This window comes from Oncorhynchus mykiss, chromosome 10 (assembly GCF_013265735.2).
Source record: "Oncorhynchus mykiss isolate Arlee chromosome 10, USDA_OmykA_1.1, whole genome shotgun sequence".
NCBI lineage: Eukaryota > Metazoa > Chordata > Actinopteri > Salmoniformes > Salmonidae > Oncorhynchus > Oncorhynchus mykiss.
The window spans coordinates 63,242,652-63,267,786 of record NC_048574.1 but is presented as its reverse complement, the minus strand read 5'-3'; the positions used below and the strand labels follow the sequence as shown (position 1 = coordinate 63,267,786).

The 25,135-nt window shown below is 42.3% G+C and overlaps 3 protein-coding genes and 1 pseudogene across 6 annotated transcripts in view; 3 read left to right on the top strand and 1 right to left on the bottom strand.

Annotated features, from left to right (window-relative positions):
• LOC110534620 overlaps nt 1-6,248 on the top strand; it is an 8,712-nt pseudogene extending 2,464 nt beyond the window's left edge.
• LOC110534616 (oocyte zinc finger protein XlCOF7.1-like) overlaps nt 1-25,135 on the bottom strand; it is a 1,104,347-nt gene that overhangs the window by 235,248 nt on the left and 843,964 nt on the right. The gene's annotated exons all lie outside the window — the stretch shown is intronic.
• Nucleotides 12,526-25,135, top strand: part of LOC110534655 (zinc finger protein with KRAB and SCAN domains 3) — a 35,962-nt gene continuing 23,352 nt past the window's right edge. Inside the window, exons 1-3 of one of the 2 annotated variants that reach the window (XM_021619580.2) lie at nt 12,534-13,005; nt 13,807-13,937; nt 15,689-17,172. In XM_021619580.2, the coding sequence (XP_021475255.2) occupies nt 12,744-13,005; nt 13,807-13,937; nt 15,689-16,861 (1,566 nt within the window). In that variant the 5' untranslated portion in view covers nt 12,534-12,743 and the 3' untranslated portion in view covers nt 16,862-17,172. Of the gene's footprint in view, nt 13,006-13,806; nt 13,938-15,688; nt 17,173-25,135 lie in introns of those variants that run through there. The other variant, XM_036934500.1, reaches the window with a different exon arrangement.
• On the top strand, nt 20,225-25,108 carry LOC110534666 (zinc finger protein 652-A). Its single transcript, XM_021619592.2, has 3 exons — nt 20,225-21,920; nt 23,640-23,779; nt 23,985-25,108. The coding sequence occupies exons 1-3, from the start codon at nt 21,653-21,655 to the stop codon at nt 25,062-25,064; spliced, it is 1,488 nt and encodes a 495-aa protein (XP_021475267.2). The 5' UTR covers nt 20,225-21,652; the 3' UTR covers nt 25,065-25,108.

The following is a 25,135-nucleotide window of genomic DNA, read 5'->3' as shown; positions in this document are numbered from 1 at the left end:
TTATGTTTGTACCAAAAGGTTGTCAGCTCAAGCCAGCGGCAAAGACTCTAACCAAAGCCCACATGAACCGGATCCAAAGAGACTGTCAGACCTTACTCTCTGGTGACGTGTGTATGCTGTCAGATTTTCTTTAACATTTCTCATTTTAGTTGTTGCTTAGAGACCAGAGCTTACATTGACCAATTTTAGCTCATTCTGTTGCTTGTATACTACATGAACAAAAGTATGTGGACACCTGCTTGTCGAACATCTTATTCCACAACCATGGGCATTAGTATGGAGTTGGTCCCCCCCCTTTTGCTGCTATAAAAGCCTCCACTCTTCTGTGAAGGCTTTCCACTAGATCAGTGTTCGCCAACCGGTCGATCTTCAAGGCATTCCTAGTCGATCACCATATATTTCTGTAGAAAAGCAAACGAATAATAAAGGCTTGCTCTCCTTTTTAAAAAATCGTGTTGAGCTGTTGCCGGTAGGTGCACTTGATTCAAAAGTCCTGCTCCGGGTAAACAAAGTGTTCCCACGAGACAAACTCCGCCTACGGCTGACCGGCAAATCTGTGACAAAATCGGGTGGACCTACTGCGCTGCTCAATCGGATAGCTCAAATTACCGTGGCTACAGAGCTTCCATGACCCTGGCCACAGCCAAGTGTAATAAGCTCCTAACCTACGTAAGATTTAATAATTTTTAAAACCATGACCACAGAGAGACTGTCACCGAATACAGCAAAGAGCTGCATTTTTTATGAGTGAGTTTAAGTTTATATTCAGCACTGGCACTGTTTTTATTCAACACTATTACAAAACATGCTTCTCCGTACTTCCGCTCGGGCTGCAGCTGCAATGAATGAGTAGCCAAGTATCGATAGCCCTGCATTTGATTATATTTATTAGCAGCTCGTCGTGTTGATTTTAGTATTAAGGAATATTTAACTTTCTCTGGTCATAGGAACAACATGAATTTGTGCATGAGGCAGATGTGGTGCAACTCGAGTTTCGCCATCAGGTGGAAGACGGTGTCCCCTCTCTCTGGTCATCCAACTCGGAATTCCAAGTCGGAAACTCTGGCATCTTTCTAGAGCCCCCGACTTTTCGACCTGAAGATCACTGATGTCGTGATTTGACCTCGTTGACCATCAGATGCAGGTACCATCAGTCCAGTAAAATAAAAAAAACTAATTATTTAAATTCATGCCTCACAAGTGCTAAACCAACTGATCTATTTTGACATATAATATGGTCTGATTAACAATATTGGCAGGCCAATCATATAGCCAATATGCTGTAATAATGTATTAGGCCTACTGCCCAAACCTCATTCCTACAAAACTGTGTGAGGTTAATGTAAGGTTAATTCCATTCAGCCACAAGCATTAGTGAGGTCAGGCACCGATGTTAAACGATTAGGCCTGGCTCGCAGTTGTCGTTTTAATTCTTCCCAAAGGTGTTTTGATGGGGTTGAGGTCAGGGCTCTGTGCAAGCCAGTCAAGTTCTTCCACACCAATCTCAAAAAAAAAAGTCTGTATGGACCTCACACGGGGGCATTGTCATGCTGAAACAGGAAAGGGTCTTCCCTGATCTGTTGCCACAAATTTGGAAGCACAGAATCATGTAGAATGTCATTGAATGCTGCAGCGTTAAGATTTCCCTTCACTGGAACTAAGGGGCCTAGCCCAAACCATAAAATACAGCCCCAGACCATTATTCCTCCTCCACCAAACTTTACAGTTGGCACTATGCATTGGGGCAGGTAGCATTCTCCTGGTGTCCGCCAAACCCAGATTCGTCCGTCGGACTGCCAGATGGTGAAGTGTTTCCACTGCTCCAGAGTCCAATGGTGCTGCGCTTTACACCACTCCAGCCGACGCTTGGCGTTGCGCATGGTGATCTTAGGCTTGTGTGCGGCTGCTCGGCCATGGAAACCCATTTCATGAAGCTCCCAACGAACAGTTATTGTGCTGATGTGGCTTCCAGAGGCAGTTTGGAACTCAGTAGTGAGTTCTGTAACTAAGGACAGACGATTTTGAGCTTCTCGTTCTTTGAGCTTGTGTGGCCTACCACTTTGCGGGTGAGCCGCTGTTGCTCCTAGACGTTTCCACTTCACAATAACAGCACTTACAGTTGACCGGGGCAGCTCTAGCAGGGCAGAAATTTGACGAACTGACTTGTTGGAAGTGTGGCATCCTATGACTGTACCGTATTGAAAGTCACTGAGCTCTTCAGTAAGGCCATTCTACTGCCAATGTTTGTCTATGGAGATTGCCTGGTTGTGTGCTCTTTTATACACCTGTCAGTAATGGGTGTGGCTGAAATAGCCAAATCCATTCATTTGAAGGGGTGTCCAGATACTTTTGTATATGAAGTTTGTGTACAATTGTGTGCACATGTGCATCCATATGTGTGTGCGCAACGACAATGTAGACAGACACTATATCTGTATAGTTGGAGCAAGATGTAATTTAAATAATGTGTGTGTGAGTATAAGAGAAAAAGAACATGGGTACTCATGCAAAAGGATTTCATGTATTGTTTGTATTAAGTAAATAGTTATTCATTATTTTAATAAATGTCTTTTAAAAGTAACTGCAAACTTTGACTGCGTTTTTTTCCAACATGGACTTGGTGATACTCCGCATGCAATGGCCTGTCATTTTCATGTAATTTGGAGTAGAGTTGGCCATGATGGTCTCATTAGAAAGCATTCTCCCTTTTCAGCGCTGTATAACACTCAGAATGTGTTTTGGGGTCAATTGGACTGATTATGATAAAGCAAGTCACACATCATTTTCACAAATACCTACTTCATTATTTCCGTTCAACTACTGAATTATTTTCCCAAAACACTTAATGAGAGAATTAATGCGGTTCATGACGATAAAAAAAAATCATATGGTGTATTTGTTTTAATGAAACAATTGGACGTTTCATTCTAAGACTTTTATTGAGACTCTCTTTAGTATACATCACATCTGATCTCACCCTGTTCTACATACACCCAACAGCGCTTTATAACTAATATACACTTCCTAAATATACCCACACACTAACAAACACCTACAGTACACGTCAATATACTTTAGTCAGGTTTGTCTGATGATGATTTGACTTATCATAGCTGACTCATATTTACCCACATCATATTTATGTCCACCATGATGGGTTTAACAATGAAGTCATTCTGTAACTACAGTACAGGACTCAAACGTAGTGGGGATGGGTAAACACTCCATGTTGAAAGTATGTTATTTGTGTGTACGTACCTGAGGGAGTTTATGTCTGTGTAATCTGTATCACTTGTCTCTTCCAGGATGAGGAGGGTCCAGAGGTACTGCTGGTGAAGGAGGAGGGTTATGAGGAGGATCTGGGGAATCCTGAGGGGATCATGGTCATGGAGGACAACCAGACTACACCTCCTCCTGAACCCACAGAGGAACCAACTAAGCAGCACAGGACCACACACAGTCTCACTGAGGTGAGCCCACTGTGAACTACTGTCTGAATGGTATTAGGTCTCCCGAGTGGCGCGGTGGTCTCAGTACAAGAGTCGTCACTGCAGTTCCGGGTTCGAATCCAGGCTGCATCACATCTGGCTGTGATTGGGAGTCCCATAGGGCGGCGCACAATTGGCCCAGTGTCGTCCGGATTTGGCCGGGGTAGGCCATCATTGTAAATAAGAATTTGTTCTTAACTGACTTGTCTAGTTAAATAAAGGTTCAATAAAAAATGTCAGAGCCTATATCCACAAAGTATCTTAGAGTAGGAGTGCTGATCAGTTTCACCTTTTAAAGACTATGTAGGCAGGTGGGGACCTGATCCTAGATCAGCACTCTTACTATGATACAGGCCCAGGTGTTGATTAATTTTGTTTTGAGTGTCGGACCATGCCTTTTGAATAATAAAACCAGTAAAGTGTCAAGTAATCAAATCGACTAACACGTTTGCATAATACTCAAAGCAATCCCTCATTGTCCAATCATAGGGTGCTCGTATAAGATTTCTTGATCCAACATCCTCTCACTCTGTATCTCTTACAGTCAGTAGACATGGAGAATGGGAAGCCTGATCTGCTGCTGGTCAAAAAGGAGACAATAGAAGACGGACCAGATAGCATTGATCTGCTGAGTGGACTAAAGATGGGGGAGCAAGGTAAGGGAGAAATACATATAACCTACATACAGTAATAGATCTTCAATGGGAATAGTGATACGCCTGGCTATTATTTTTTCCATTAAACTCCATATGTAGATTTCTCTGACATGTTTCTGAAGTGTAACCTCTTCCCGCAGGTGGTTGGCTGGAGGCTAACAAAGGACACTGGGCGGCCATCTTGGATTCAAAGACTGGTGCAGCCAAGATCCCAGGGGACAACATCACTGAGCAGGCCAGGGCCAGAGACAACATAGGGAGGTCAGTGGATGGGACAGCGTCCTATACTCTGGGCTGGCGAACAACCCTGTTAACCACAACCAGAAACAGACAGTGGAACACAAAACAACATCCGAATTTAGTCTCCTTGACAACAGACTGGCTGAGACCAGGGCGAGGTGTAGATTAGGTCTGCAGGGAGGTGTCTGTATTCAGCTGGAGAGAACAGACAAAGACTCAGCTAGCGATGCTCCTTCCTGCTCCTATAGTTGTGATTCAGAGAGACTGATGGCACCTCAGGTTAACCCCCTAACAGATGCTGCCTTCAGCGTGCCTTCTATAGGATCTATCAACTAGAACATGGACCCTGCGACAACACAGACACTCCCTGACCTTCATCCTTCTCACACTCTCCTCCTGTTAAACCAGACCTCAGACAATGCTTGTGCACTAAATGTCTACACAAGCCCATTGACAAATGACAGTAGTAGTAACGCTATCATCAGATCTGGTGGCAAAGAGAAGCGCTTCCCATGTTCATTCTGTGGGAAAGCCTTCAGTTTCCCCAAACAGGTGGAGGTCCACCAGAGAATACACACGGGGGAGAAACCATTCAGCTGCCATCTGTGCCGGGCCAGTTTCTCACACTCATCCAGCCTGAAGAGGCACCAGATGGTCCACACAGGGGTGAAACCCTTCAGCTGTACCCAGTGTCACATGTGCTTTGCCCAGGCTGGTGACCTGAAGAGGCACCAGAGGGTCCACACAGGGGAGAGACCCTTCAGCTGCCCCCAGTGTGAGAAGAAGTTCACCCGCCAGAACCAGCTGAAGAATCACCTGAAGGTCCACACGGGAGAGAGGCCACTTACCAAAACGCACTGCAGGAAGAGATTCTCAGAGAGGAGCTACCTCAGGATACACCAGCAGAAAAATCATTCCCCTCTATAACATAGAAAGTAATCATTCTTCTGGATAGCTTCTGATGTTTTGATCAAACTGTGCAATAAAGACATATTAATTTGTTGTCAGCAGAAAAGACCCACAGATGCATTTGGAATAACGACTAACAGATTTCATTGTTGATTATTGCATTCAGACATAAAACATTTGTTACATTGTTGTGTAGGCTGTATTATTTTCATTACATCCAATCAACTATCCGCCCCACCCAATACACTTTTAATGAGAAAGTGAATGCAGTTTCAAGTTCATGCAGAGTTTTAGTTGAAACGTATGTGTGATTTTTACATGGTGTATTTTAAACTTGTTTGTTTAATGCAAAATTTAACTTTTCAGTCTGACTTTCATTGAGACTTTCATCCCTTAATAGACAGTGTACAAAACATTAGGAACTTCTCTTTCCATGACAGACTGACCATGTGTAAGATATGATCCCTTATTGATTTCACCTGTTAAATCCACTTCAATCTCTATAGATGAAGAGACAGATTAAATAATTTTTAAGCCTTGAAAAAATGTAGACATGGATTGTGTATGTGTGCCATTCAGAGGGTGAATGTGCAAGACAAAAGATCTAAGTGTGTTTGAACGGGGTATGGTAGTAGATAGTGATGGGGTAACAGGTTTTTGAAGCACTGAGTATTTCCAGCCAATTATGTTCAAAATCGGTTCATTACTTGAGGCTTTGATCAACACAGTGTACACTAGTGGCACCTGCTGATCAAAAGAAATTAGAACAGCCAAATTATTATAGATGACGTCACACACGCTGTAGCATATGATAGCCTTTTTGTCTTCTACAGAAACCAATACCAAACCAATCAGGTGGCTAATTGACAAAACAAAGTTTCGGACGTCATTGATCACGTGCTTCTGATAAAATTATACAAGCATCGGCAAACTGCTTCGAAGTAAACTGCTTAGAGATTTCAACGCATGCCTCGGCGCTCTGGTATCAAACGCAGCATCACTAGTAGTAGGTGCCTTCCAGCCAACCTGACAACTCTTTCGAAGCATTGGAGTCAACATGGGCCAACATCCCTGTGGAACACTTCCGATGCCTTGTAGAGTCCATGTCCTGATGAATTGAGGCTGTCCTGAGGGCAAAAGGGGGTGCAACTCAATATTCTGAAGGTGTTCATAATGTTTTGTACACTGTGTACATCACATCTTTCACCCTATTCTGCATACACACAACAGCGCTTTATAACCAATATACACTTACTAAATATACCTACACATACCCACACTAACAAACAACTACTCTATGTAAAGGGAGTCCATATGCTGCTAACAGCTTAGCTTCCTCCACTGTTTGACTGCCCCATACTGGGCTTGAACCAGTGATCATCTGCAACACTCATGACTGCCCTCCTTGACAACGTGCAAAACTCCTTCACCATACAACAGGTACCTCTAGAATGGCTTCATCTGCAACTTTTCAAGGTAGCTGTGGAGTGAGCTCTTAACTTGGTTACATGTACACTTCAAAATAGTTTAGTCAGGTTTGTCTGATGATGACTTAACAAATTTACCCACAACATATTTATGTCCACCATGATGGGTTTAACAACAATTAAGTAATTCTGTAATTACAGCATAGGACTCAAACGTAGTGGGGATGGGTAAATACTACATGTTAGAAAAGTGTTTGTCTGTGTGTACGTACCTATGTCTGTAATCTGTATCACCTGGCTATTTAAAAAAATATATTATTACCTTTATTTAACTAGACATGTCAGTTAGGAACAAATTCTTATTTTGAATGATGGCCTAGGAACAGTGGGTTAACTGCCTTGTTCAGGGACAGAACGACAGATTTTTACCTAGTCAGCTTGGGGATTCAATCTTGCAACCTTTCGGTTACTGGCCCAACGCTCCAACCACTAGACTACCTGCCGCTCCTCTTCCAGGAGGAGGAGGGTCCAGACGTGCTGCTGGTGAAGGGGGAGGGGTGCGAGGAGGGTCTGGGGAACCCTGAGGGGACCATGGTCGTGGAGGACAACCAGACTACACCTCCTCCTGAATCCACAGAGTAGCCATCTGAGCAGCACAGGACCACACACAGTCTCACTGAGGTGAGCCCACTGTTAACTACTGTCTCAATGGCATTGGGTCAGAGCCAATACAGGTCAATACAGTAAAGACAGGTGGGGATCCTAGATCAGCGCTCTTACTCTGAGACTGGATACGGGCCCAGGTCTTGATTCATTTGTTTTTAAGTGTGGGATAATGCCTTTGAATTATCAAACCATTAAATAGTATCAAGTAATCAAATCAACTAGCATGTTTGCATAAAACTCATAGCAATCCCTCATTGCCCAATCAGAAGATGCTCCATAGCAGGGTCCTCATATCATATTTATTGATCCAACATCCTCTCACTCTGTATCTCTTACAGTCAGTAGACATGGACTGTGCAAAGCTGTCATCAAGGCAAAGGGTCGCTACTTTGAAGAATCTCAAATATAACATATTTTGATTTGTTTAACACATGATACATGATTCCAAATGTATTATTTCATAGTTTTGATGTCTTCACTATTATTCTACAATGTAGAGAAATTAAGAAAAACCCTTTAATGAGTAGGTGTGGCCAAACTTGTGACTGGTACTGTATAGTATAATGAGGCAGAGTAGATGATATGGTGGTGGTTGGTGTGATGGTGTCTGTATAAATGGTTCACTGATGAAAAGTGACAACCCTGTCCTGTTGTTTGATGCAGGTATTTTATGAGGAAATTATAGTGCCTTAAAAAACCTTAGGGATAAGTGTCCCGTTGACGGGACAGTTGTAAATCATGCAGCTCCTTGTGTCACGTCACGATCGCAGATTTTAGAGAAACAACAAAACTCGATACAAGTGTCTTATATCGGCTGAAAGCTTAAATTCTTGTTAATATAACTGCACTGTCCAATTTACAGTAGCTATTACTGCGGAAAAATGGCATGCTATTGTTTGAGGAGAGCTCCAAACAACAAAACATTTTTTTCACCGCGATAGGTTTGATAAATTCACCTCTGAAGGTGAAATGTGAACTTACATTCTGAAATCTTGTTCTGATTTATTATCCAAAGGATCCCAGAGATAACATGAAGTGTTGTTTTGTTAGATAAAATCCTTTTTCATATCCTAAAAAGGTCCATATAGCATGCACGATCGATTTTGTATTTCCACTTGTTCAATTTGCAAAGACAGGAATCTGTGAAAATCTAACCCTAAACGTTGTTTCAAACGGTCAAATCACGTTCGTATGTATTCCTCAGAGAACCTAGAACGTAACTAGACTTCACTATATCATTAGGGGTATAGTATATCCTATAGGACACCAAATTAGGGTCAGAGAGCTACACCTTCATGGCTTGCAGATGACGGTCTTCATTTGGTCTTCATTTGTCTTCATTTGATTGACTGTATCTTTGTCAAATAAGCACCAATCGGGGTCAAACACAGCTAGCTAGATTGCCAATGAGCTGGGCTTTACGGGAGTATCTGGAAACCCTGTATGTTGCAAAATGTAGGTGCTAACCTTTTGCGACAGCATGCCTTTTCCTTTCGGACAAAAATTATAAGAATATTCAGAGTTATGAAGTTATGAAAACTGGTTGATGATATTTTTGATGATATTTGATGATATTCTTGCATAAAAAAGTAATATGAATGCAAATGTCTCCTTTACGATTTGCCCAAATGTACCTGGGTAACTTCACACTAAATCTCTTGTAGTTAACTCATACTTCAAGTTATCCGTTTGCACATACACTGCTTCCATCTTGTGGACACCATCGGAATTGCAACCAGAGTGATAGCTGGAACAGGGACCTTTCTGTTGCATTTCAAAGATGGTGTTTTTTTTCTTTATTTTCTTCTACCAGATCTATTGTGTTATATTCTCCTACATTCAATTCACATTTCCACAAACTTCAAAGTGTTATCTTTCAAATGGTACCAAGAATATGCATATCCTTGCTTCTTCAGGGCCTGAGCTACAGGCAGTTAGATTTGGTATGTCATTTTAGGCAAACATTTTAAAAAGGGGGGCTATCCCTAAGAAGTTCATGTTTACTTGACATGCAGTAGTGAAGCTGTGTGTAATTTAATGTTGAATGTTTCCAGTGTATTCTAACATTCATTTTATCAAAGTGAGTGTACCAGATTTACAAAAGATAGTGTTACCATAGTGAGAAAATGTATACTTCTTGTCACATATAATTTTGTGAAATAAAAGTACTGCACTTCAAGTCCCTTATGTTAGAGTATGACCATTTTGTTGAAATTAAATACAAAATCAAATCTGTGCTGATAATACATTATTTTTTGGGGAAAATAATATGAGGGACTGAGTTTCCCTTAGCTCAGGCCAACCAAAACATTATACTTCATTCATGAATTAACACATAAGGATTTTTTTATAATAAACTACAATGGCTCCATATTATTAGGTACTTGAATCACAGTGTTAGCGATGGGCTTGACTGTGGTTAACATTTTATAATATGTCATGTTTGTGTGTACAGCAAAGAGTTTCTTATATAAACTGTCATGCTTTTCTGTTCAATGTGTGTTTACAGTCTACAGTCCATGAGGACCTGCTGATATCCGGTATTGATGACGGGAGAGACTGGACCTCTGAGGTGGATGATCATAAACCCTGGCCCCGGATCAGAACCCTGGATCAGGAGCCGTTGCTCTTCCTTCCTGAGTCGGAACCAGGACCAAACCAAGAGGGACAGAGACTCCACCACCACACAGAACACAACCAGTGGACAGGTGGACTGAACAACAGTCCTGGTGGTCATCAGAGAGACAGAGGCTGCAGTCAGGGATCCAGTCTGCAGCTCAGACCCTTCTCTTCACAGTCTCAGTGCAGGGATGAAGCAGGGCCTGGGGCTGATAGAGAAAGACCCTCCTGTTCCTATGATACAAACACCACAGTATCCATGATGAACAGAGCAGGTCACCCTGGGCTTCAGCCTTCAGAGTTTGGTGGGAGACCCCCCTGGTGGTAGTCTGTCTTTTCTTTCATGGTCTCGTCTAATGCCTGATAACTGGGTTCATAGAAAGCCTGGACCTGGGTCTAACCTTTCTCAGCTACCTCATAGTTACCCCACTAATACAGACAGGGTCAAGATGGGTGTTCACCACGAGATGTACCTAGCCTATAACACAGCACACAATCCCAACAACACCCAAACAATGGCTAGAGGTCAAGGAGGTAGCTCAAATTCTACACCTGAGGGTGGTGGCTCCTGCTTCTACCTCCTCATGTAATCACTGGATCACAACGTGTGAGGCCGAGCATTAGGACGGAGACAAGTGGCTTCACTCGAGCCCTTCTCTATTTGAAAGAGCACCCGACCGTTCACCCCAAGGAGAGGCCCTTCTCGTTCCAACTATGTTACAAGAGCTTCTCCTTCCTGACTAACCTTACCAGACATAGTAGTGTCCACAACGGTGAGAAATGATAGCAGTGTGGTTTGAGATGTACACAGGGGATGTCTGGGCACTATTCATTAGCTGACATATAGTTATCATGTGAAGTGTCTTAGGGTAATAAGGTAATTAACCACATAACCCTCGTTGACCCTTTATTAACTTGTCATTTGAAACAGGGTTGTGTAAATAACTTTTTAGAGCGACAGTACACCTAGGCTAGAACAAGGAGAGTTGAATATGTATCTTACTGAGGTGATGTAGATGGAATAAATTAATTCTAATATTTTCTACTCTATTCTTGCTAACACACAGTTCTTTCTAAACAATTCTGCTCTCAGCTTGAATGATAGCAATCATAGGAGATTTTGTGTAAAAACCCTCTGAATTTGGCATTCCAGATTGTGTTCGTAATTTCAATCAATTGTTTATATTTTTAAATTAGGAATAGGCTACCTCATTTCAAAATAGGCCATCACTGTCAACCATGTATGATAATTTGTCACATTATACCAAACATCCAAATAACATCTCCATGACAATAATTGAATTAATCTCAATCAGTTTAATGGGAATATGCATTTACACTGAACAAAAATATAACCGCAACATGTAAAGTGTTGGTCCCATGTTTCATGAGTTGATAAATATTCCAGAAATGTTACAATACGCACAAAAAGCTTATTTCTTTAAAATGATGTGCACAAATTTGTTTACATCCCTGTTAGTGAGCATGTCTACTTAGCCAAGATAATCCAGCCACCTGTCCAGTGTGGCATATCAAGAAGCCGATTAAACAGCATGATCATCACACAGGTGGCCATACATGAGTGGCAGGTTGGCTGCACAGCCAAAGTCTCTAAAACAACATTGGAGGTGGCTTATGGTAGAGAAATTAACATTCAATTCCCTGGCAGACATTCCTGCAGTCAGAATGACAATTGCACGCCCCCTCAACTTGAGACATCTGTGGCATTGTGTTGTGTGACAAAACTGCACATTTTAGAGTGCCATTTTATTGTCTCCACAGACCACGTAACATGCCACTCTAAAATGTGCAGTTTTGTCACACAACACAATGCCACATATGCCTCAAATTTAAGGGAGTTGCGTGGGCCCCTGGTTTGCTGATTGTGAACAGAGTGCCCCATGGTGGCAGTGGGGTTATGGTATGAGAAGGCATATGCTATGGACAAGGAACACAATTGCATTTTATCATGATTTGAATGCACTGAGATACCGTAGGATCTGTACACAATTCCTGGAAGCTGAAAATGTCCCAGTTCTTCCATGGTCTGCATATTCACCAGACATGTCACCCATTGAGCATGCTCTGAATCGACATGTATGACAGCGTGTTCCAGTTCCCGCCAATATCCATCAACTTCGCACAGCCATTGAAGAGTGGGACAACATTCCACAGGCCCCAATCAACATTCTGATCAACTCTATGCAAAGGAGATGTCGCGCTGCAGTAGGCAAATGGTAGTCACACCAGATACCGACTGGTTTTCTGATCCACGCCCCTACCTTTTTTTTTATTTGACCAACAGATCTGTATTCCGAGTCATGCGAAATCCATAGATTAGGGTCTAATGAATTCATTTCAATTGACTGATGTCCTTATATGAACTGTAACTCAGTCAAATCTTTGAAATTGTTTCATGTTGCGTTTATATTTTTGTTCAGTATATAGAGCAGTACCGTGTTTCAAAGAACAGTGCGCGTACCTTTTTCATTTAACCACACCCTTTGAGCCATGACGCCAACCAATAAGATAATTTCATTTCAAGTGTAAACGGAAGTGAACAGTGACCAACAATTTCCCCGTTAGCGTTTTTATTTCGACGTTTATTAACACGCTGAACTCAAAATATGACAAATGTAACTGCACAGCATCAAATTTACCACAGGTAGTGTGTAATTCGCGTTGGAGACAGGATTTTGTTCATATGTTATCTAGCTTGCTAGTTGCTGACGTTAACAATGGCAAACTGTGACGGTGTGGTTTTTCACACTCAAATAGCCTCCATCATGGAGGTGCTAGCGAATGCAGCCGTTGCAGAGATCTGTAAACTCGTAGACGACGAATATGCAGTGTTTCGTTTGGAAATAACTCAAAGTCAGAAAGAAAACAGGGCATTGCAGAGGAAACTACAGCTACTTGAACTGAAGGTGGCACGGGAGCGCGTCCTCGCCAGTCCCAGTAGTGTCAAGATCCTCGACCGATACAGAGGAATGGCAAGAGGTATATTTGCAGTGCCTGTCGCCCCCATCCTCTGTACGCATGTTCAGATGTGTTACCCAGGATTGTGTCTTAGTTAGCCCATTCAAATAGACGATAAAAGTTATTTAAGCAATAAGGCCCGAAGAGGTGTGGTATATGGCCAATATACAATAGAGTGCCTGGATACAGCCCTTAGCCGTGGTATATTGGCCATGTATATCACAAACCCCCGAGGAGCCTATTGCTATTATACATTGGTTACCAACGTAATTAGGGCAGTACAACTAAATGTTTCATATAAGCAATACATTATTTTTCAAATATAAAATGTACACTTGCAAAGTTGCACCCGGATGTATTTTGAGAAACACAGGACATGTGGAATGGTCCAATGGAAATGCGAGCGCAAGGTGAGAGGATATGTCGTAGCCGAGGCAGTGTTTGAAAACAGCCAGGTGCAACTTGCTAAACTGTGCACAGTAAGTGTATAATTTTTATTTGAAATATTATTTCACGCATAAATGTAAGTTAAATGTTTCCAAAAATCGGGCAAAGTGAGGCGCATTTGCGTTTAGAGAGTGTCTGGATTAAACAGCGTCGAGATTATAGTTCACGAGGGAGCAAACTGGGGTCAGTACCATCAACTGAAAACCCGGGGTTGCTGTAAACTGGGTATACTCCACTTGGGATCCATGAGAGCTTGTTCTTGAATAGTAGGCAATAATTCACGTAGGCAATAATTCACCAGATTAATTTACTTAGTTATCTTGCGCATATCGGTCGGGCTCTACTAAGCACCTCTTTTCCCACAATAACTCTCAGGGGAAGGACATCTCACTGGAGGCCACAGGAGCTTTGTGAAGCGAGCGGGACACAACACATGGATAGATGACCAACCAATCACTGTTGATGAGGGGAGTGGAACCTCAACCCAGCACGTTATCTTGATAGAGGTTAGTGTGGCCAGTTTATTTCAGAAAGGCTACCCTCAGCTAGAGATGGGCATGTTAATTTGAATATCCAAACGGATGTTAGTATTCGATTATTAGGGAGATTCATTTAATTATTTTTTTAGGCAGTGTCTATAATTAAATAATGATCTATGTGACACTGCTACATAGCCTACAAGGATAGATCATTACATTCAACGTTTTATTAAAACTGTTATGTCAGAGTGCCTCATAAAAAAAAGACTGCACCGGTAGCTTACACACGTTTCACACTGGTGTAGCTTGTTATTGTCGGTCAATCAAGAGGAACCATGTGTAGTAAGTGAAGTTGGAGCTTTCTACAGAAGGGAAAAGGGAATTAAAGTGACGGAATTAAGCTGGCTAAATGAGATGTAGGCTACAATGATCAACCAACAGCTCCTGTTTCATATGAATGGAGTTGTAAACAAGGATGGGAAGCACAGCAAAATAGCCTCAATTAGCCTTGCTACTTTAGCTAGCTAGCCGGCTGGCTACTGTAGCTAGCTATATTTTCTTTTTACAACGATGCAGTCATTACATGCACTATAGGATGGCATGACAGAAACTATGGCAGCACACAAGTTTCTCTAACTAGCGCGAGTTGGTTTGGCTACTTTCTCTTTCTCCCACACACCGGCCCCTGCTCTTCTCTCACCCCTCCCCCACCCTTAGCATAGCGCACCTTCTCTCAAATCTCCATTGAAGTAAACCAATAAAAATACATTATTTAAAACGCATGAATACGGATATCCTAAAAATATAATATTATTACAATTGTGAAATCATTTCAAATGCCCATCACTACCCTAAGCTATTCACTTAAAATATATATATTTAACCTTTATTTAACTAGGCAAGTTAAGAACAAATTCTTATTTACAATGACGGCCTACCAAAAGCCTCCTGCAAGGAAGGGGGCTGGGATATAAAATAAATATAGGACAAAATACACATCACGACAAGAGACAACACTACATAAAGAGACAACATAGCATGGCAGCAACACAACATGACAACAACATGGTACAAGCATTATTGGGCACAGACAACAGCACAAAGGTCAGGAAGGTACAGACAACAATACATCACACAAAGCAGCCACAATTGTCAGTGTCCATGATGTTATCTTTGAATGAAGAATTCAGTTAACTGTCCAGTTCAAATATTTGTTGCCGCTCGTTCCAGTCAGTAGCTGCAGTGAACTGAAATGTACATCCACATTTATCTGCCATAGCCCCCAGAGATCCATGAAGTTTGGACATAAAAAATACAAAAAATGCATTTGGGGTGCAAAAACAAAGAAAAAAAGTTATATTCATATTTTTTTATTGTATGTGATCTGTAGTGGCCATTTATGACTCAATTGATAGTAAATATGAACAGACAATATTTATTAACAAGCTCTTATTTAGATCTTATTTCATGTGAAAATTATTCCACTGCTCTGAGAACTTTCACTATTCCTGACCTGTTAGAAACAATTTGAATATCAAACTCAAATTATAATTACACAATTACACACAAGAAAGAAAGAATTATGAAGGTGGCACCTCTCATAGGTACAACAGGACCTGACACAGTGGCATGTATGGCCTTAGCGATACGATCAAAAACTAATGTCCATTATAGAACATAAAAATGAATTGCTGGGTCTCAGGAGGGTATCGGAGCTTGTGAGACTTTCCTACGATGTTGTTATCCAATTAGACTCCTGTACCACCTCTTCTTGTCAGTCTGCAGATGCAGAGGCTACAGGTCCTGGAGGATCGTCTCTGGTCAAGCAGGAGAAGACTGAAAGAGAGGACCCACCACACAGCAGAGAGACCCAGACTAGAGCGGCCCCTGTAGCCACGGAGGACCCAGCGCTGCCCAGGATCCGATGCAGCATCGGGTCAGTGGAACACCGAACACCGTCAGAGATCAACACTGAGACTTTAACTGAAACACACAGGCTCTTACACACAGGATATGACCACAGATCAGACCCAGAGAGACTGGGCTGTCCTCCTGCTCCCGGCTCAGAGTACTTACCGGTATTTCAGAGCCAGAGGACAGTTTATTCCCATGGAGATGTTGGTGACGCTCTAGACACTGGCGGTGATGATCTGTCTTGTTCTTACACTACAGAGATGGACCCTAGCAACATATCCTTGGGCTTAGAGAGACAGACCGATCTGTCTAGAGGGGATTGGAACCGGTACAGTAGTAGTGTATACTCTGAAGGGTGCCAGGACAAGAAAGTGGAGGTTATGGTGGTAGATGAGGTGACTGTGAAAGTGGAGGGCGACGTTCCTCCCACGTGGAATGCAGATGGTCACCTAGGAGACGGACAGTCCCAGGGTAGAGATTTCTTAGATTACAGGGAACGCTTAGAGGCCAATCCAAATGTTGCAATCCAATCCCCTTTACATTCGCTCAGGGATCGCGACCCAGTGTCCACGTCGATGGAGCCTTCCGATTCACAAGGCCGCGTCCTTTTCGATCAGGTATTGAACTCAAACGACAGAGCTAGAGCCCAGTCTCAGGGAGGGGGAGCCACATCAGGTAATGGTAAAGAGAAACGGTTCCTCTGCATGTTCTGTAATAAAGGATTCAGCTGCCTCCAGAAGGTGGAGATGCACCAGAGGGTCCACACAGGGGTAAAACCCTACAGCTGTACCCAATGTCATATGCGCTTCGCCCAGGCTCGTGACCTCAAGAGGCACCAGAGGGTCCACACAGGGGAGAAACCCTACAGCTGCCCCCAGTGTGAAAAGAGGTTCTCCCGCCAGGACAATCTGAAGATACACCTGAAGGTCCACACAGGAGAGAGGCAGTTTGCTTGTACGCAATGCGGGAAGAAGTTCACAGAGAGGAGCTACCTCAGGATACACCAGCAGAAAAACCATCCCAATCTATTAACATAGAAAGTAATCATTCCACTAGATAGCTTCTGAAGTTTAGATCAAAACCTGCATTAAAGGGTAGGTAGCATAAACATAACTGAATGTAACATGGATTTGCATTAGTATACACATCAAAAGTCCCAATGCAAAGTTACCTCACTTTTCAATTTTTCGAGTTATTACATAAAACCCATAAAAATGCCGAAGTCATCCTGGAAGATGTTTTCGCGGGGTGTGACGTAAGATGGAAGCCCCAGGAAAGCCAGACTATTCCCCATAAATGTAAACTCCAACAGAAATAACTTTATATTAAACAATATTGTTTACACTCATTACTACTGGTTTCAATTACATTTACTTTATGAATGTATTATTACAAATCAGCTTGCAAGGTTGCTAGCCAACTAGCCTGCTAACGTCAGTGGTGTAAAGTACTACTTAGGTAGTTTTCGGGGTATCTGTACTTTACATTTTGGACAATTTATAATGTACTTTTTACTCCAAACATTTTCACTGAAACCAAAAGGTATGTTACATTTTGAATGCTTAGCAGGAGAGGAAAATGGTCCAATTCACACACTTATCAAGAGAACATCCCTGGTCATCCCTACTGCCTTTGATCTTGTGGACTCACTAAACACGAATGCTTTGTTTGTGAATGATGTCTTATGAAGAGTGCTATCTGTAAAAAAAAAATCAAATCAAATGCAGTCTGGTTTGCTTAATACTTTGATACTTAGGTATATTTCAGCAATTACATTTACTTTTGATACTTAAGTATATTTAATACCAAATATTTTTGAACTTTTACTTGAGTCATTTTCTATTAAGGTATCTTTACTTTTACTCAAGTGTGACAATTGGTTACTTATTCCACTACTAGCTAACGTTAGCACTGCATGAGTCAGCCAGTTGCTATCAACACCTTAACACATTAATGTAGACCAAAGTTTTGGGAAAGCATAATGCCATCTAACCAGTTATCAAATAATGTTACCAGTTTATGCAGCAGTGGAGGCTCGTTTGAGGAGGAAATGGAGGACCATCCTCAGTGAAATTTCATAAAAATCCAAATGGTGAAACATTAAGTTATTTTTTTAGATAAAACTATACTAAATATATTGAAATAACTTGCACTAACTGGACAAAAATATAGTTCTAATACCAGAAAACTATTTATAAATCTACCTCCTCCTGTAATTTGAAGGCCAGCATCCCGGAGTCGCCTCTTCACTGTTGATGTTGAGACTGGCTTCTGTTTCTTGACACTCTAATGTACTTGTACTCTTACTCAGTTGTGCACCGGGGCCTCCCACTCTTCTTTCTATTCTATTTAAAGCCAGTTTGTGCTGTTCTGTGAAGGGAGTAGTACACAGCGTTGTACGAGATCTTCAATTTCTTGGCAATTTCTCGCATGGAATAGCCTTAATTTCTCAGAACAAGAATAGACTGACGAGTTTCAGAAGAAAGTTCTTTGTTTCTGGACGTTTTGAGCCTGTAATCGAACCCACATGCTGATGCTCCAGATACTCAACTAGTCTAAAGAAGGCCAGTTTTATTGCTTCTTTAATCAGAAAAACAGTTTTAAGCTGTGCTAACATAATTGCAAAAGGGTTTTCTAATGATCAATTGCCTTTTTAAAATGATAAACTTGGATTAGCTAACACAACATGCCATTGGACACCTATGTAGATATTCCATTAAAAATCACCTGTTTCCAGCAACAAAAGTAATTTACAACATTAACAATGTCTACACTGTATTTCTGATCAATTTGATGTTATTTTAATGGACAAAAATTTGCTTTTCTTTCAAAAACAAGGACATTTCTAAGTGACCCCAAACATGAACAGTAGTGTACTTTCTTCCTCCTACCTCCATAATGTCAAGCTTGATTAACAACCCCTCCTTCCACATAACATACGCTTTCTCCACATCAAAAACGACCGCTACTACAGTCTCCTTGTTCACCTGAGACTTCCTGACCTCTGCTTCTAAGTAGAGCACTGGGTCCATAGTTCCCCTTCCTGAACCCACTCTGATGTGGCGATAGTAGCCCCCTGCTCTCCCGGAAGTAAGTTAGCCTCTCTAATCATATGTTCCATAATCTTACATACATATGATGTTAAAGCTATTGGCCGATAGCTTGTTGGGTCCTTCCCCGGCTTCCGGATTGGTACCACTACTGCCTCCTTCCAACTGCCTGGTAGTTTCCCCTCCTCCCACACTGTGGAGAAGGCACAAACAAAAACTATTCCCCTCAGGAGACTGAAAAGATTTGGCATGGGTCCTCAGATCCTCCAAAGGTTTTACAGCTGCACCATCGAGAGCATCCTGACGGGTTGCATCACTGCCTGGTATGGCAACTGCTTAGCCTCCGACCACAAGGCACTACAGAGGGTAGCGCGTACAGCCCAGTACATCACCGGGGCCAAGCTTCCGGCCAACCAGGACCTCTATACCAGGCGGTGTCAGATGAAGGTCCTAAGAATTGTCAGACTCCAGCCAACCTAGTCATAGACTCTCTGCTACCGCACGGCAAGCGGTACCGGAGCGCCAAGTCTATGTCCAAGAGGCTCCTCAATAGCTTCTACCCCCAAGCCATAAGACTCATGAACAGCTAATCAAATGGCTGCCCAGACTATTGGCATTGCCCCCCCGGAACGCTTCTGCTACTCTGTTATTCTCTATGCATAGTAACTTTAATAACTGTACCTACATGTACATGTTACCTCGACACCGGTGTCCCTGCACATTGACTCTGTACCGGTAACCCCTGTATATAGCCCCACTATTGTTATTTACCGCTGCTCTTTAATCATTTGTTATTCTTCTCTTTTTGGGGGGTATTTTCTTAACTGCATTGTTGGTTAAGGGCTTGTAAGGTCTACCTACTACACCTGTTGTATTCAGCGCATGTGACAAATTACATTTGATTTGATTTTGTTGTACAACACCAAAACCTTACCCAGTGCCTCATCACTAAGATGGGACAACATAACCTAGCACACCTCATCTTTCCCAGTTGAAGTTAACCCAGCCTTACCCATTGTCCTTTTCATCTCTGCCATTGTAAATGGTGCATTCAATGCATCCTTTACATCCTCCCTCATATCCAGCACTCCAGGATATTCCTCTCTTGTTTTCTCTCTCCCCCTCTGCCCATCCTCTGACAAATTTGCCAAGCTAAATGGAAACTCCTCTGGAAAGCATGGAGTTTATTAGGCTACAGATTAAATACATTATAAACTTCACATGGTGGTGTATGTGCAAGATACTCCTTTCCAATAAATATCGAGGGTCTTATTCTGGTGACATGATTGATGCTTGGCTGCCGTTTCGCTCTTATCCATAATAATCTCATAATGTAGATAGCCAACCTCTACTGTATGTGCGAGCTGTTAGCTAGAGCGCATGTGCCAAGACCAGAGTGGGCACATTTGCTATTTTAACAGTTGTGACAAAACCATCAGTAGAGTTGAAAATGTGATGGAATCTCATTTAACTTGTATTTATTTGTATTCGGTACATGGGAATTTAACAAAAGTTATTTTTTCATCGGCAAAAAGACTGATGGAAACGTGTCACCGGTGGGAAAATGCGCATATTGTTTCATGCAGATTGTATATTCGTAATGAAAATATGTCTCAAATTGAATGGAAACCTACCTAATGTCTAGGAGTGCAGTGATGCGTACGTAACATATTTTGGAATGCCGTTCCTTTCATTCAAGGTTTACAAATGCTATCATCTAATTTCCCCATCAATCTTCATAGGCCGATCCACTATTTAAACTTACAGGCTGCAAGTAAATGAAGGACTTTCTGGTCTCAGTGAAGCTTGGTCGGGAATGTCTTCCTGCCTAGCTGGTAGACTGGCAGACGTCTTAAAGCGATGTCACCTTGTGTATCTGGAGAGAAGAATGTTTAGTGAATAACTTGATTGTTTCAGGCAAAACAAATGAATGAGCATCCGACGCACTTCCAGCTGGGTATTTTCAAACTAGATTTGCACTTCGAAGAGAAGATCTTGGGCCTGCTTCTCTCGGTTGGCGAAGCAACGTTTTTTTTTTTTGTCCTTGAAGATCGCTACTACTTATGAATGGACGGAATAGCCTCAATTAGCCTACTGTAGCTAGATGGCTAGCTTCTTTACAATGATTTAGTCAAGACATGCACTACAGGATGCCAAATCTTTCCAGCGGATGAGTATTAGTTACGTAAGATTTAATGTGGTTTTTTTGGTATGGTTATTAATTATACTGCACTGATAGAGCGTAAATCCCAGAAAACAGATTTGATAGTGGCAGCAGCAGAGATATTTGAGTGTAAGAGATTTTAAAGCAGAAGATCTAAAGGGTTTTTTAAGAAAAGGGGTCTGTCCCCTCCTCCCAGTTGTCCTGGAATAAGATCTGGGAGGACTAGAGTACAGGGATAGGGGTGGTGAGTTTTTTGGGATATAGTGGTGTATAAAATGTGTGGGTTAGATGGTGGTGCAATTTATTTTCTCAATTTCCCCTTATTTTTTTGTGACAATGTGCAATTCACACTCCGACCTGTGAAAGGAAACAATAACCAACACAGCGTCCAGTCTACCGGAAACTCACACGAAGAAGTAAACAGAAAGTGAACAGTGACTAAGAACAATTTCCACTTTAGCGTTCATTGTTATTTAGACGTGTATTAACACCCCGGAACTCAAAATATGACTGATTTAACTGGACAGCATCACATACTTACAGCGTGTAGTGTTTAATAAGCGTTGGAGATGGGACTTGATTGATAGACGTGATCTCGGTAACGCTAGTGAACAATGGATAACTGTATGGTTTTTCACACTCAAATAGCCTCCGTCATGGAGGTGCTAGCGAATGCAGCGATAGCTGAGGTCTGTAAACTCGTAGACGACGACTATGCAGTGTTTCGTTTGGAAATAACGCAAAGCCAGAAAGAAAACAGGGTTTTGCGAAGGAAACTACTGGAACTGAAGGTGGCAAGGGAGCGCGCAGAGAGGACAACGCGGGAGCGCGTCCTCGCCAGTCGTGTCAAGATCCCCGACCGAAACAGAGAAATGTCAATAGGTACAGTTTGCGTACCAGTGTGTGGTGGACAACATTAGCGTGCAAAACAATAGTGGAATCGGCGGATCGCATTCAAATAAAAGTAACCTATTGAAACTGACTCAAACGGATAAAAATAGTGGAATCATGCCACAATAGACAATGCTATACCAGGTTGTAATGTTATGATAATTTGACAAAGTACAAATCTGTTGAAATCGCACTGTGGATGTATAGACTACAGAATTGAATTGGAGCGTTATTATATTGCAGTGTACATACAGCCTTACTTCTGGATTCAGGGTCCATGAAATGGGGTACCAGCCTACTCAGTGATACCCACAGATTACAATTGTGAAGAGTTTGCAGAAATATTAGAGTTGTAGATCTTATTGTTGAACTGTGGAAAATCACTTCACTATTCAGCCTCTCCCAGAAGGTGGTGCACAATTGGCCCAGCATCATCTGGCTTAGGGTTTGGCTGTCATTGTAAATAAGAATTTGTTCTTAACTGACTTGTTTAGTTAAATAAAGGTTAAATAAATATTGTGCATAATTAACATTAATATTGCAATGTACAATCAAATTTTCAATAATTTATTTATAAAGCCCTTACATCAGCTGATGTCAGTGCTGTACAGAAACCCTGCCTAAAACCCCAAACAGCAAGCAATGCAGGTGTAGAAGCACGGTGGTTAGGAAAAACTCCCTAGAAAGGCCGGAACCCCGGAAGAACCATAGAGAGGAACCAGGCTACATACACCCTTACCTCTGGATCTTGGGTCCATAAAATGGGGTATTAGCCTACTCAGTGACACACACAGAACACAACTGTAAATAGTTTAAACAAATATTAGCATTATAGCTCATATTGTGGAACTTTAACTGTGGGAAATCACCTCATTATACAGCCTATTCCTTCCCAAGATCATAGGCATAAGGGTGTACATTGCAAAATGAATGTTCAATACAATAGGCTGAATAGTGAGGTGATTTTTCCACAGTTAAAGTAACACAATAAGAGCTACGCCGCTAATATGTGTAAACTCTTCAGAATTGTAATCTGTGGGTGTCACTGAATAGGCTGATAGTCCATTTCATGGACCCACGATCCATAGGTAAGGCTGTACAGTGCATATAAGTATGCCTCCAATGTAATTCTGAAGTCTACATCCCTGTGCTTTTAACAGTTGTTGTTTTTTTTTGCTTTAAACAACATTTTTGTATTTTGTTGAATTTGTATAACAACATGTTTAGAAGTATCGTCCAATTGTGGCATGATTCCACAATTATTATCCGTTTGCATCAATGGGGGACTTTTAGTTTGAAGGCAAACCATTCAGCTATTGTTGTTCATGGCACACACATATTTTACAGAGGCTGAGCAGCCTGTCATATATAGCGGCACTGCCTCTCCCCTGTTCCATTCTGCATGTGTTCAGATGTGTTACCTAGAATTGGGTCTTGCTGGTCACTTTTTGGATAGTATGCAATAATGGCCCTGATTACTTATCTATCTTGCACAAAGACACTATCATATTCTAACCAGATTGTTCATGTTCTGCATTTCCTATTATTTACTCAATGAAAACAATGTGATGCATGGAACATAATACATTGATCAATAAATAGTATATCAGGAAGCTATGAAAGTGTTACCTTACATCCCTGCCAATTCTAGACAGTATCAATAGTGTACAAAATACTGTTGACAGTACCTAACCACCTCTTTTCCCCCAGTCACTGTCTCAGGTGAAGGACGTCTCACTGGAGGGAACAGGAGCTTTGTGAAGCCAGCGAGACACAATACATGGAGAGATGACCAACCAATTACTGTTGAGGGGAGTGGAACCTCAACCCAGCACGTTATCGTAATAGAGGTTAGTGTAATAGTGTTGCATTAAAAATTACAATCACTTTGTAAATCAAATGTGGCCGTTTACTACCGGAAGGCTCTCCTCAGCTATTCACTTGCTTACATGTACATCCTTATTTATCTGCCATAGGGGAGCTTTTGAGACTTCCCTACGACATTGTTATCCAATTCAACTCATGTACCGGTAATAACCTCTCTTCTTGTGTCAGGCTGCAGGTCCTAGGGTCAAGCAGGAGAGGTCTGAAGGAGAGAAGGACCCACAGCACAGCAGAGCCATCCAGACTGGAGCGCCCCCTGTAAGCATAGAGGACCCCACCAGTGCCCCAACGTCTCCCAGGAACCGACCCAGCGTCAGGGAGGTCAGCGGAACGCAGAATGCCGTCCTCAAGTCAGAGACCGACACCAAGACTTTAAATTTAACACACAGGCTCTTACACACAGGTTCTGACCACAGATCAGACCCAGGGAGACTGGGCTGTCCTCCTGCTCCTGGTTCAGAGTCCTTACCGGTATTTCACCAGAGCCAGAGGATGGTTCATTGCCGTGGAGATGACGCGATAGACACTAGTGTTGATGATCCGTCTTGTTCTTACACTACAGAGATGGACCCTGGCAACATGACCTTGGTTTCAGAGACACAGACTGATCTGTCTAGAGGGGACTGGAACCGGTATAGTAGTAGTGTATACTCTGAAGGGTGCCTAGCTAAGAAAGGGGAGGTTATAGTGAAAGATGAGGTGACTGTGAAAGTGGAGGGTGTCGTTCCTCCCACATGGATTGCAGATAGTCACCTAGGAAACAGACACTCACAAGGCAGAGATTTCTTATATTACAGGGAAAGCTTAGAGACACATCCAAATGTTGAGACCCACTCCCCTACACACACATTCAGGGAATGCGACTCAGTGTCCACGTCGATGGGTCCTTCCGATTCACACGGCCGCGTCCTTTTTGATCAGGTATTGAACTCAAAGGACCAAAGGGCCAAGGCTCGGGGAGGGGGAGCAACATCAGGCAATAGTAAAGAGAAACGGTTCCTCTGCATGTTCTGTAACAAAGGCTTCAGCTGCTCCCAGAATGTGGAAATCCACCAGAGGATCCACACAGGAGAGAAACCCTACAGCTGCCCCCAGTGTCACATGTGCTTCGCTCAGTCTGGCAGCCTGAACAGGCACCAGAAGGTCCACACAGGGGAGAAACCCTTCAGCTGCCCTCAGTGTGATAAGAGGTTCTCCCGTCAGCACCTGCTGAAGACGCACCTGAAGATCCACACAGGAGAGAGGCCATAGCGCCTGTACGCACTGCAGGAAGAGATTCTCAGAGAAGAGCTACCTCAGGATACACCAGCAGACAAAACATT

Excerpts from the sequence above, each read along its gene's own strand:
- LOC110534666 (XM_021619592.2), top strand. The coding sequence starts at position 21,653 with ATGGATAACTGTATGGTTTTTCACACTCAAATAGCCTCCGTCATGGAG. Across the intron at positions 21,921-23,639 it reads AAACAGAGAAATGTCAATAG|TCACTGTCTCAGGTGAAGGA; the intron begins GTACAGTTTGCG and ends CTTTTCCCCCAG. Across the intron at positions 23,780-23,984 it reads AGCACGTTATCGTAATAGAG|GCTGCAGGTCCTAGGGTCAA; the intron begins GTTAGTGTAATA and ends TTCTTGTGTCAG.